This window comes from Phalangium opilio, unplaced genomic scaffold, assembly GCF_054372755.1.
Source record: "Phalangium opilio isolate 3A_F unplaced genomic scaffold, DU_Popi_V2 ptg000217l_1, whole genome shotgun sequence".
Taxonomy (NCBI): domain Eukaryota; kingdom Metazoa; phylum Arthropoda; class Arachnida; order Opiliones; family Phalangiidae; genus Phalangium; species Phalangium opilio.
This window is the reverse complement of record NW_028324218.1, coordinates 5,619,356-5,633,180: the sequence shown is the minus strand read 5'-3', so window position 1 is coordinate 5,633,180 and position 13,825 is coordinate 5,619,356. Positions and strand designations below refer to the sequence as shown.

General features: G+C 37.8%; 2 protein-coding genes across 2 annotated transcripts; one reads left to right on the top strand and one right to left on the bottom strand.

The window, feature by feature from the left end:
• Positions 1 to 832: 832 nt before the first annotated feature.
• Positions 833 to 10,785, bottom strand: LOC149615896 (uncharacterized). The gene has a single exon (XM_089856321.1). The coding sequence runs from the start codon at positions 9,894 to 9,896 to the stop codon at positions 4,302 to 4,304; it is 5,595 nt and encodes a 1,864-aa protein (XP_089712447.1). The 5' UTR covers positions 9,897 to 10,785; the 3' UTR covers positions 833 to 4,301.
• A 376-nt stretch (positions 10,786 to 11,161) lies between these two features.
• On the top strand, positions 11,162 to 13,470 carry LOC149615895 (uncharacterized). The gene is made up of 2 exons (XM_089856462.1): positions 11,162 to 11,570; positions 12,548 to 13,470. The coding sequence occupies exons 1-2, from the start codon at positions 11,296 to 11,298 to the stop codon at positions 13,452 to 13,454; spliced, it is 1,182 nt and encodes a 393-aa protein (XP_089712588.1). The 5' UTR covers positions 11,162 to 11,295; the 3' UTR covers positions 13,455 to 13,470.
• The last annotated feature ends 355 nt before the right edge of the window (positions 13,471 to 13,825 follow it).

The window sequence follows — 13,825 nt, the reverse complement described above, 5'->3', positions numbered from 1 at the left end:
GGGGCCTTCCAAAAATTCGATGGCCAAGTCTTAGACTGGTCCCTGAAAGCGGAAATGCCACAATTCAATACTTCTAGGTCACGTGACTTCATGACGCAGCAACTTTCAAACAAGACCGTAAGTTTTTGGTTTTTATAAAACCAACTATTGGCTGACATGATACCCGTCCTTTAATTCTAAAAATTTATTTCTTAACAAAGGCTTAACATTCACCAAAGTCAACTTAACCTGAACAGGAATAACATTGTTAAAAACCGGTTTCCAATGGAGATTTTGTCTCAAGTTGAACTGTCGCAAAACTGAAATAAAAGCCTGGTCTTGAATTTTTAAGCTAGTCGATAAATTAAAGAATAGTGAAGAAAAAAGAACTCTTCTTCTTAGGAAGCTTCATTTTCTTTTTTCTACTTTTAAGTTCGTCAGTTAACGATTGCTCGTTTGGGGTTCTAATCCTTGATTGACTGCATCGTCAAGAATTGCTTATTCCCCTTCCCCCCCTTCTCCACTCTCCTTGAAACGTCACGTGATTTCCTTAGAACCGACTCATAATTATTTACGCTTTGTAATTTTTCTATTGATTAAATTGATTTAAAATTTATGAAGTTACAATTTTCGAACGACAAATTTGAAACAATATTACAATACAAAATTAATTAATACATAAGTTTAGTTTCTTGAATTAAAATTATTTTAACAATTAGTTATTTATTTTAACAATTGGTTATTTATTTTAACAATTAGTTATTTATTTTAACAATTGGTTATTTATTTTAACAATTGGTTATTTATTTTAACAATTAGTTATTTATTTTAACAATTGGTTATTTATTTTATATTAGAAAAACAATTTTTTTAAATTTTTGAGTTGTTAAGTTACACTTAGCAACAAAAAAATTGTAAAGAGCAAAAATGTTTGGTTAATTAAGTTCAATTAAAGGTATTGTACGGGAATGCATACAGTTAACAGGAATAATTGTGTATAGCCATTTTCACTCAACGTGTATTAGCGGATTTTGAGGGAGGAGCTATAGACTAATCATTATATATGACGAATTTTACCCATAGCGAATTTAAAATTTATCTCGCCGCCTGTTGCACCTTGAAATCGCGCCTAGCACCTCTCGCGTTGCTACCATGCAACCAATGAAATCGCAGTTAGAAAGACGCCATCAGAATTATGAGGCGTGATTTTAAAGCCAGGCCCACAAAACCCGAATTCATAGAAATTAACATGGGATATATAGTGGCACAATTATTCCTAGTAGCTGTATGTATTCCTGTAATCGTTGGGGATAGAAGTTACTAAATACATTTTTGACTCAAAATTGATTTCCCATAGAACCCTTTTTTTTTGGAAAATATTGTAATTTCTTGACTAGCGCCTTTCTATACCCTCTACCAGAAGTAAGATGAGACTAGAAGTGAAGGGCTCTAGCATTGGTAGTAGATCCTGGCACTAGTGAACAAATTTGAGGATTTTATGCCGCTTCCATCGCGCCTACACTACAGAGGAATTGGTCGAGTTCCAAAAAAATTTCCAACCCCCGTTCCCCTCAACCTAAAGCCGCGGAACACGGACGCGGCCCCTTGAATCTAGTTCGGCCGTCTACCGCCACGAGCGTCTCACGTTTTGGAGAGAGGGAAAATTCAGAAACCGCTACCAGAGGGCCAACCGTTGGTATGTTATCAAGAATATTCACTTTCGCCAAGTGAAGAATTTGGTTAGCTCAGTACTTCTAGTCTCATCTCACTTCTGCTTCTACAAAATATCCCGGCATAACACCAACACCAAAACACAAAGATTTACACCCTGTATATTTCAAAACAGAGTTAATGTAAAGCAAATATTGCTATACGTGTAAATATATATTAAAAAAAATATAACATAATATAATATGAAAAATCTATAATGAAAAATAGAATGATGTCCATTTTGTTGCACCACACCCCCGAAACACTTTATTCGATATCCGTTGAAAGCTTTTTTGAGTTTTCAAAACGGAAATTGGGCCTCTTTTCGTAAAAAAATTAAATTTCCTTTCTAAATATATCATATATAACTATAACCATTTATATGTAACAAACTAAATCTCCTATTTCAACAAAATGGCAGCTACATTCTAATCCAAATTACACCATTTAATTTTAATTATTACTTTATTATTTTTTATGTTGTATTATTATTATTATTATTTTCAAATTATTGAATAATTTTCGATTTTTCGACTTTTAGGTGTGAATTTTTCAATATTAATGTTAGTTTTCTTTCATTTGGTGCGAATTTTAAATAATAAATTATTGTCCGTTTTCTCGACATTTTGCTGGGAATTTTCCCAAATTATTGCTCATTTTAATGAAAATCAATTAAATTACACCATTTAATTTTGATTTTTTTCTTTCTTTTATGTTGCATTATATTATTTTCAAATTATTGAATAATTTTTGGTTTCTCGAAAATTGGGTGCGAATTTTTCCAAATTATTGTTAGTTTTCTTTCATTTGGTGCGGATTTTAATAAATTATTGTCCTTTTTACCGATATTTCACTGGGAATTTTCCCAAATTATTTTCCATTTTCCCGACATTTCGCTGGGAATTTCCCAACTTATTGTCCATTTTCCCGACATTTAACTGCGAATTTTCCCAAATTACTTTCCATTTTCCAGACATTTCGCTGGGAATTTCCCAAATTATTTTCCATTTTCCCGACATTTCGCTGGGAATGTCCCAAATCCTTTTCAGTTTTCCCGACATTTCGCTGCGAAGTTTCCCAACTTATTGTCCATTTTCCCGACATTTCGCTGGGAATTTCCCAAATTATTTTCCATTTTCCCGACATTTCGCTGGGAATTTCCCAACTTATTGTCCATTTTCCCGACATTTAACTGCGAATTTTCCCAAATTACTTTCCATTTTCCAGATATTTCGCTGGGAATTTCCCAAACTACTTTCCATTTTCCCGAAATTTCGCTGGGAATTTCCCAAATTATTTTCCATTTTCCCGACATTTCGCTGGGAATGTCCCAAATTATTTTCCGTTTTCCCGACATTTCGCTGCGAAGTTTCCCAACTTATTGTCCATTTTCCCGACATTTCGGTGCCAATTTTCAAATTATTGTTCATTTTAATGAAAATCAATTAACTGAAATTTTACACACAAGTGCTACCTTACTTAAGTCTTCATATTGTACGTTTCCCGACATTTCGGAGCGATTTGCAAGTTACTGTTTGTTCAGTGACACTCCAGTACGATTTTCAAATTATTGCCTATTTTCTGAAACTTGGGGGCTTAATTTTTAAATTATTGTCCGTTTTTTTTAACTTGGTCTTGATTTGCAAATTAATATCCGTTTTCTGACAGTTCGTCTCGATTTTCAATTTTTTTTGACAGTTTTACGCTATTTTCAAATTATTCCTGGCAATTGTGCGCGATATTCTTGTAATTTTCAAAGTTGCTGGGTATTTACAGACATTTAGGTGCAATTTTGAAATAAGAAACAGTCATTCATTTCATTCTACTACGTTTTCTAGGACATTTTCTCGCTATTTTCGAATTTAAATTGTCTATTTAATGACATGAAGGTAATTTTTAAATTCACTTAATGTTTTCTGACATGACAATCCTTTCTCTAATAATTACCTGCAATTCATTGAGTTTTTTGTGGTATGTTTTGCCCGAATGAAGTTTTAACCTAACTGCAATTTTAAAGTGATACACCCTACTAGCCTACAATGGTCTGTTTTCTAATATTTATTTGCTGTTTTTAAACTAATTAAAATTAATTATTGCTAGTAATTTTGCATGAGTGAAATTCAAATTTAAATTATCTTACAGCCTACTAGCCTACTAGCCTACAATAGAGCTAGCTCAAAATCTTTAGTGTGAAGTCACACATGCCATTTGTCCATAGAACCTAAGCGGTACCAAACAGGGCCGACCACTGCCAAAGCTAAGTCCGTGACGTTTTAACAGGGCACTGACGTCACAGCTGAGATAGCTCTATAGTGTTTTCAAAAATGTTTCTGAACTCTGTACATCATGTTTTAGAAGGTCCCGGATAAATGCAGGGACGTAGAGCCTTACTGCGCGAGCGATTTTAGTATGATCGTATGTAGCGTGAATTGAACTGACTCGGGGGAAAACTGCCTGTTACCCAGGATTCCTTTCGCTTCATTTTTCTTAAAGGCCTATTGCCGTTTCTCTAATTTTCACATGCTTTTTAATAACTTATTTAATTTTTCCTGATAATTTCACCAAAGTTTGAAATTTCCTGACCTTTCCTGCAAACTGCAAAGTGCTGCAAACTACGATTGTCGACTCCATCTGTCATTGCCCAACATTTCAGGAGAAGTTTGATACGCGTACTCTCTTAATTCAGTAATTTGATGTTTCAAATTTCTGATCAGAGCTTCCCTTTCTTGCCGAAAGTGCAGCAAGTTCTTATAATCTCTGTTCAATTTGCTGTTTTCGAGTCTGTAAAAGGTCACCTTCCTTCTCAACGCGTATAAACGGGCTGACCGACCTTGCACCATTCGAGTCATTTCTATATTCAAATTATGTATAGTATATTTAAGGTCAATGATTTCTAAGGCATTATCTTCGTTTATTTTCTTTATATCAGCAATTTCTTTATCTTTCGCTTGGCAAGTTTGCTGATTTTTAACTGACAGTTCAGCGTTTCTCAACTGCAATTCCCGAACATCCTGATCGAGATCCAGCAAATCAACATCGGTTTTTTCGATCCTCATATTTAACCGCGCGATATGTTCGTCTTGTTGCTGGCGTATTTGCTGAAGTTCAGCATTTTCGTTTCTCAATTTTTGATTCTTATCCTTCAGTTCATTAACTAACTTCATGTCGTTTTCAACTGCGCTGTTAAGTCGCGATATTTCGGCAATCTTCTGCTGTAACGTTTCTTGCTGATTTCTGGTAATTTCTCCCAAATAACTATTCATTTCAGTAATTTGTTGCTTAAGTTTTTCAACCTCAGCAACTTGACTGGCAATTTGTTCTTTAAATCGAGTAATTTCGTCTTCTTTTTGCGCATTCAATTTTTCCAGTTCTTCATTCCTTTTAGAATTGTTTTCAAGCTCCGTCTTTAACTGCAATATTTCGGCAACTTTTTGCTGAAACAATGGGGATTCGGGAATATTTTTCTCAAATGTTTCTTGCTGACGTTGCATTAATTGCTTGTACTGCGCTTCTAAATTATCCTTCTCTAATTTAGTCGCGTTAACCTTCTTCAAAGCGTCTTCAACCTTCTCATTTAACTTCAAAATCTCAGCGTCTTTTTGCTGATATATCTCTTGATTACGTTTCATCACACCAGCGTACCCTTTATGAGTATCGTCGTAACTTCGTTTAAAATCAGCCATCTGTTTCGCGGCAATTTCTAGCTTTTTATTCAAGCTCAAAATCTCAGCGTCCTTTTGCTGGCACATTTCTTGCAGACGTTGAATCATACCAGTGTAACCTCGCTGCGAATCCTTAAAGTTTTGCACGCAATCTGACATCTCTTTCTTACTCATTTCTATCGTTTTATTTAGGTTCGCAATTGCAGACGCCTTTTCTTGATATAGTTGTTGGTTACGTCTAGTCATCGCGGCAATATCTTGCTGCATTTTCTCGAAACTTAGCTTAAAATTTGAAATGTCTCTCGCGGAGACGTCGACCTTTTTACGCAGGCTTATAATTTCAGCGTCTTTCTCCCGTAGCAATTGTTGAAAGTGATTAGTATCCTCGACACTATTTCTCTGTATTCTCTTGCAACTTTGCTCAGCGAATGCAAGTTGCTTCTTTAAATTCGCTTCCGTTTGCTGATATTCTATCCGCAATTGTTCAGCGTTACTTTTAATCTCGGCAATTTCCTTATCTTTCACAGCCAAATTTTCCTGATGACTTTGCATCAATTTCGCAACTGATTCTTGCTCTTTACGTCTAACTTCCAAAATGGTTACAGCAACTTTTTTCTGTTCTTCACTCAAACTTGCAATACTGGCATCTTTATCAATGATTAACCGCTGTTTTTCAGCGTTAGATTCTTCCAATCCTTGTATCTTTGTTAACAATTCCGTTAAGTTAATCTTCTTATAGTGATTTCCATATGTAAATGGCGTTTCTCTGCCCAAATGCAGCACGAATTCATCCTCGGAATGTGGAAACCTATTTCGACTCTCGGTCAACGTTGGAGTGGCAATAAGACTTGAAGTTGTGGTGGCACCAGCAGTTACTGCTGGACTTAATAGTTTTTCTCTACTTACGGTTTCAGCAAGTTTCTCTCTTTTAATTCTACTCGAATTTTCAATAGGTGTTCCTGGGGTTTTTCTGCTGGAACTTACAGTTGAGACTGATGATGCAGTTCTACTTGCACTTTCAATAGGTGTTCCTGATGTTTTTCTACTGGTGATTACAGTTACGCCTGATGATTCAGTTTTACCAGCGGTTTCAGTAGAAGTTGCTGGTGAGTTTCTACCCGCAGTTTCAATAGATGTTGCCAGTGAGTTTCTACCGGCGGTTTCATTAGAAGTTGCTGGTGAGTTTTTAACGGCAGTTTCGTCAGAAGTTGCTGGTGAGTTTTTAACGGCGGTTTCATTAAAAGTTGCTGGTGAGTTTCTAACGGCGGTTTCATTAGAAGTTACTGGTGAGTTTTTAACGGCGGTTTCATTAGAAGTTGCTGGTGAGTATCTAACGGCGGTTTCATTAGAAGTTGCTGGTGAGTTTCTAACGGCGGTTTCATTAGAAGTTGCTGGTGAGTTTCTAACGGCGGTTTCATTAGAAGTTGCTGGTGAGTTTCTAGCGGCGGTTTCATTAGAAGTTGCTGGTGAGTTTCTACCCGCGGTTTCATTAGATATTGCTGGTGAGTTTCCAACGACAGTTCTATTAAAAGTTGTTGGTGAGTTTCTACCCGCGGTTTCAGTAGATGTCGCTGGTGAGTTTCTACCCGCGGTTTCAGTAGATGTCGCTGGTGAGTTTCTACCGACTGTTGCAGAAGATATTGCTGGTGAGTTTCTACCGGCGGTTTCATTAGAACCTGCTGGTGAGTTTCTACCAACGGTTTCAATAGACGTCGCTGGTGAATTTCTACTCACGGTTTCAGTGGAAGTTACTGGCGAATTTCTATCCCCGGTTTCGTTAGAAGTTGCTGGTGAGTTTTTACCGGCGGTATCAGTAGACACTGCTGGCGAGTTTCTGTTCGCGATTTCAGTAGACACTGCTGGCGAGTTTCTGTTCGCGATTTCAGTAAACGTTTTTGGAGTGTTTCTACTCACGGTTTCAGTAGATGTTGCTGTTGAGTTTCTACTCGAGGTTTCAGTAGACGTTGATGCTAAGTTTCTACTCGAGGCTTCAGCAGACGTTGCTTTCAAGTTTCCACTGCCGGTTTCAGTAGACGTTGCTTTCAAGTTTCCACTGCCGGTTTCAGCAGACGTTGCTTTCAAGTTTCCACTGCCGGTTTCAGCAGACGTTGCTTTCAAGTTTCCACTACCGATTTCAGCAGACGTTGCTTCCAAGTTTCCACTGCCGGTTTCAGCAGACGTTGCTTTCAAGTTTCCACTGCCGGTTTCAGTAGACGTTGCTTTCAAGTTTCCACTGCCGGTTTCAGTAGACGTTGCTGGCAAGTTTCCACTGCCGGTTTCAGTAGACGTTGCTGGCAAGTTTCCACTGGTGGATTCAGTAGATATTTTTCGTAAGTTTCTACTGGCGGTTTCATTTGATTTTCCGCGTAAGTTTCCTCTGGCGGTTTCAGTAGATGCTGCTGGTACGTTTCTGCTTGTAATTACAGTTGCGATTGATGATGCTGTTTTATTTGCAGTTTCAGTAGCTGGTACGTTTTTACTCTCAATTACAGTCGAATTTGTCGATATATTTCTACTTGCAGCTATAGTAGATGTTGCTGGTACGCTTCCATTTGTAATTACAGTAGATGTTGCTGGTAAGTATCTACTTAAAAGTACAGTTGGGTTCAATGATGCTGTTGCAGTCGCGGTTTCAGTAGCTGTGCCGTTTCTACTTGCAAGTACATTCGAGTTCGTTGATGTAGTTCTACTCTCCGATTTTGATGAACTAGCTTGCCTTGCAAGTGACCATAATTTAAAGCCTGCACCTGTGGGAACGCTACTCTTCCGAGATACACTAAGTGTGGTACCAAATCGGGATCTATTAGTTGCAAATCTGGGTGGTCTTGATCCAAATGTCGCGGTATTTGTAGAATTTACTTTATGTAGAAGACTACTTTGGTACGTTGCGGTACTTGCTCCAAATTGAAAAGTGCCATTTTCAGAAGTTGCGGACTTTGCTATACTCGGTCCAAATGAAAGGGTACCATTTGCAGATGTTCCGGACTTTGAGGTACTCGATCCAAATGAAAGGGTACCATTTGCAGATGTTCCGGACTTTGAGGTACTCGATCCAAATGGAAAGGTACCACTTGCAGATGTTACGGACTTTGAGGCGCTTGATTCAAATGGAAGGCTACTATTTGCAGATGTTGCGGACTTTGAGGCGCTTGATTCAAATGGAAGGGTACCGTTTGCAGATGTTCCGGACTTTGAGGCGCTTGATCCAACTGGAAGGGTACCGTTTGCAGATGTTCCGGACTTTGAGGCGCTTGATCCAACTGGAAGGGTACCGTTTGCAGATGTTCCGGACTTTGAGGCGCTTGATCCAACTGGAAGGGTACCGTTTGCAGATGTTCCGGACTTTGAGGCGCTTGATCCAACTGGAAGGGTACCGTTTGCAGATGTTCCGGACTTTGAGGCGCTTGATCCAACTGGAAGGGTACCGTTTGCAGATGTTCCGGACTTTGAGGCGCTTGATCCAACTGGAAGGGTACCGTTTGCAGATGTTCCGGACTTTGAGGCGCTTGATCCAACTGGAAGGGTACCGTTTGCAGATGTTCCGGACTTTGAGGCGCTTGATCCAAATGGAAGGGTACCATTTGCAAATATTGCGGACTTTGTGGTACTCGATCCTAATGGAAGGGTCCCATTTCCAGATGTTGCGCTACTCGATCCAAATGAAAGGGTACCATTTGCAGATGATGCGGTACTTGATCCAAATGAAAGGGTACCATTTGAAGACGTTGCGGAACCCGATCCAAATGAAAGGGTACCATTTGCAGACGTTGCGGAACCCGATCCAAATGAAAGGGTACCATTTGCAGATGTTGCGCTACTCGATCCAAATGAAAGGGTACCATTTGCAGATGCTGCACTACTCGATCCAAATGAAAGGGTACCATTTGCAGATGTTGCGGAACCCGATCCAAATGAAAGGGTACCATTTGCAGATGTTGCGGAACCCGATCCAAATGAAAGGGTACCATTTGCAGATGCTGCACTACTCGATCCAAATGAAAGGGTACCATTTGCAGATGTTGCGGAACCCGATCCAAATGGAATACTCCTGGGCACCCCTCCGGATGTTGATTCGATACTGGCGCCTTGCTGACTACCAAATTGAATCCGTGCACCTGCCGAAGATGCTGCGGTATTCCTTGTTGTTGTAATATTGGACGTCGAGGCCACGTTTGTGTTGTCCGTTCTCACAGACGTGGATTTTTTAAAAACGTATTCGTAAGTACCATTCAACGGACCAAAGGATATAACATCACTTTCGTTCAATTTACATTGTCTTTTAGGTTTAATTACCGTTTTGTTAATCCTAACGACGTTGTGGTCTTTACTGGTGGAACAGTTCATAATGTACCGACCCGCACCATTCTTGTATTTCCCAATGAAGGCCAACAAAGGATCAATATTAGGATTGTTTAGTCGCAAATTGCAAGATCCTGCTTTTCCAATTGTAAAATTATCTTTATGAAGTGAAATTATTTTCGAATTTGACTTTTTACTAGGCTGTAGGTAATAGGTAACGCGGGAACCGCCTTTCGTCTTCGACATTTTGAACGCGATAAATTTTATTTTCCAAGTAATGGCGTGATCTAGCTCAACTTAGGTGTTGTTTAAAACTTATCTTATCGGAAAATATTAATACACCAAAGATAAGAAAAAATTCAATGCACACGTGTAATGAAATTGTAATGAATTGCTCTATTGTGTTGCGAAGCCTGGTAATGGACCATTCCGTAATTTCCAGTTAAGAGTTAACTTAAACAAACACCTTCTTGAGTTATTTCCCCTGGAGCCAAGAACCACCCACTGCTAGAGGCATTAATTTACGCGACTCGGGTTGGCTAGTCTCCTGTCACGTGACGTGCAGTGAACTCGGGCAACGTAAGATGGCGTTGCCTCCTGGTTGGTGCCATGGAAATAACCTTACCTTTCCTTTGTTGGTTTTTCTGCGAGTAATCAGTTCAATTGTCTATTATCGTCAACCTAACCTCGTTCGCATGTCATACTATCTAACTTTAATACTAATAAAGGCTGGCTTTTATAAAAAAATGTCCAATTTATCTCGCGGTTTTATCTAGAAGTTCAAAACGTTCAAAACCAGATAAGTCGCAGGTGCGGCGTGTACATTGGTTAAGGTGAGTCATTAGCTTCTCGAGTGTCGGTACCCTCGCTAACCAACGTAGCCTTAACAAAACGGAAGTGGCACTTCAAACATTACTAGAACTACAGGTATCCCAAAAGTCACTTTAATGGGGAAACAAACCACTCCCTCGGCTAAACTTCACAGAAGTTTCCTGATGAATTATGTTCGGTTTCTATTGAGATGATATTCTGAACTTTGTCAATTTAACAACAAGTGTTAAAGACATAGAGTAATTAGAAATGATATAGAGGGAGTAACGCCTTAATGGACATTACAGAGTAAATTAATTTTTAACTGAACACAACCTTCCTTAGGCATAGATCGCGAACAAACTGTAATTATTTTTTAACCTAAACGCTCCTGTTGCTAAGGTTGCAATAAACAATGAAATAAAATTCCTTATCAACATACATTTCATTATAAAACTCTCAAAAAGACCCCCAAAACAACCATAGAAAAATCCGTACTCAAGGGTAATTTTTTAGAGCCTTATAACCGGCTTTCTTTGCATAAAAATTTACCAAGATTAAAGATAAAGTACAATTTTGATACAAGATAAACTATAATTCATACGAGCTTTCTACTCTATGTTAGTCATTAGTCTATGACTCTATGTCTCGGGGGTCCGGGGGAAAGATACAGTATCAACCCACCCCCCCCCCCCAGTCTGCCTTGCGTTAAATTTCTTCACAACGTTTGAAAAGTTTCTGCATGGTGGGCCAAGGCTTAGCAAAGTTTTAAACACGCTACGATAAAGGGGCGGTTTAAACTGTAATTAACGCGTGTTTTAATTATCATTTCAAGATGATGTTCTGTTTGAAGTCGCCGGATTCGACCATCGTGTTAAATCCGCGTGCTAGAAATGGTTATTACGTTTATTTTGACCGGGATAGCGGCGAAGTTATCATTGATCAGAAAAATGGTCAATATTCTTGTTTTCATATTACGGTTTTGCGACGCGGTTGGAAAATAAAACGTGGTCCCAAGTGTACGCAAGTTATGACATGTTTCGTTAATACTAAGAAAGTGTCCGCCTCATCGGTAATTGGACTAAAACAAGGCGATGTTGTGTCCTTTAGGTAAGTGGAAAGTTTTAAATAACTATATAAAACTATGTGCTCTGCGATTATGATTCGAAAGTTGAAGGAGCAAAACTAGCTTGCCTCCATTTTCCTCTCAAAGTTACATTTATACTCCTTTTGTAACCAAATGCTTGTAGGGGCAGATATTAAATTTGCTTCTTATGTAGTAATCGCGTGGAATTTGTGTGAAATTTCATGAAAACTCACGAAATTTGTAAGGGAAATTCTAGGAAATCTCGCGAAATTTGATGTAAATTTTCTAAATGATAAGTGAATCCTTGAAATCTCACACACTAACAATTGTAACAAAGTGACATTTATACTCGTTTTGTAATCAAATGCTTGTAGGGCAGATATTAAAAAATTTTCTTATGTAGTAATCGCGTGGAATTTGTGTGAAATTTCATGAAACTCACGAAATTTGTATGGGGAATTTTAGGAAATTTCACGAAATTTGATGTAAATTTTCTAAATGATAAGTGAATCTGAAATCTCACACACTTACAAAGTTACATTTATACTCGTTTTGTAATCAAATTCTTGTAGGTGCAGATATTAAAATCTTTTCTTATGTTAGTAATCGCGTGGAACTTTGTGAAATTTCATGAAAACTTACGAAATTTGTAAGAAATTTCGGGGAATTTAAGGGAAATCTATGGAATCTCACGAAATTTGTTAGAAATTTCGGGGAATTTAAGGGAAATTCATGGAATCTCACGAAATTTGTAAGAAATTTCGGGGAATTTAAGGGAAATTCATGGAATCTCACGAAATTTGTAAGAAATTTCGGGGAATTTAAGGGAAATTTATGGAATCTCACGAAATTTTATGTTAATTTTCTAAATGATAAGGAAATCATTGAAATTTCACAAACAGTTAATTTGGTTGTATTTTTGGTGAAAAAAATGACACTTTTCTGTGTTGTTAATTTACGTTTCACACAAACCCGATTCTTCCCTTCCCTTCCTTTCTAGGTACTCCAATTCCCAGCCAATCCAATTCAAGTACTCATTTTACAAAACGCAACCCAACGAAGCCACAACCAAAGTTTCTGCAACAGTCAAAAAAGAAGCTGAACAAAACGATCTTAAAGATGACAACAACATTCCCCCCAACGACACCCCATCAACACCCCAAACCAGTCAAAACTCATCATCAATCAACACGTCACAAGAACCAACAAACACCATCTCAACACCTGAAGAAAACGAATCTGATCCCTTAAACCTTTCCTCAACAATACGTAAACTTAAACGTAGCATAAATTGCTTGGAAAATCGTTTAACCACAACTCCAACGAAAGATAACACCAATTCCGACAACACCAACGAAATTAATGACCTAAAGAAACAAGTACAAATTAAAACCGAAACCCTCCAGAACTTGCAAAAAACTATTAAGCAAGAAAACCCAAGTACTAAAACCGAATCTAAAACGTTTAAAAAGCTAAAAGTCGAAGATAAAACAGTATTAACGACTCAACTTGAAAAATTAAAAGAAAACGAAGTTAATCTTAAGGCAGACATTAAATCATTGGAGGAATCTTTACTGAAAGAAAAAGAAATGTACGTTCGAATCTCGAAGCAAAAGAGTGAATTAGAAAAACAATACGTTAACTTGGAAACAAAGTTAAACGATGAAACTAAATTCAAATCCGACATTGAAACGGAATTAACTTGTACTATTTGTAACGAGCTTTTTACGGACACCGTCATGTTAAATTGTTCGCATTGTTTTTGTAACGAATGTATCGAGAGTTGGAGAAAGAATAAGAATACGGTTTGTCCTAATCCGATTTGCGACGAATTAATTTTAACTCAAGTTAAAGTTATGACGGTGGATAATATTGTTAAAAAGTGGTTGTACGCTAACGGAGAATAAAAAAGTGTTGGAAGTATGAAGTTGTTTATTTTCTTTGCATGAATATGCGCAGTTGCAATTGCAACTAGGAATGGTTCGTATTAGGACCGAAATTATATAACTTCGAAGTTTAATCGTAAATTTATGGAGGTCAAGGGTCATACTGTAGTTATCAGTTAATGAAAGTATTTTTGATGTCTGTCCAGCGATTATTTTTGGCAGAACATTATTTGTCACTGTCAAATTAAAACGAATGCATGTTCGTTCGAGAGAAGTGTACTTGCACAAAGCGGGTTAATTCGTAATTGTAACATGATCTTCCCCAACAACATCCCTTAACATTTATTATAGCAATTGGGGTTACTAAACCGAATCATGCATGCACATACGCC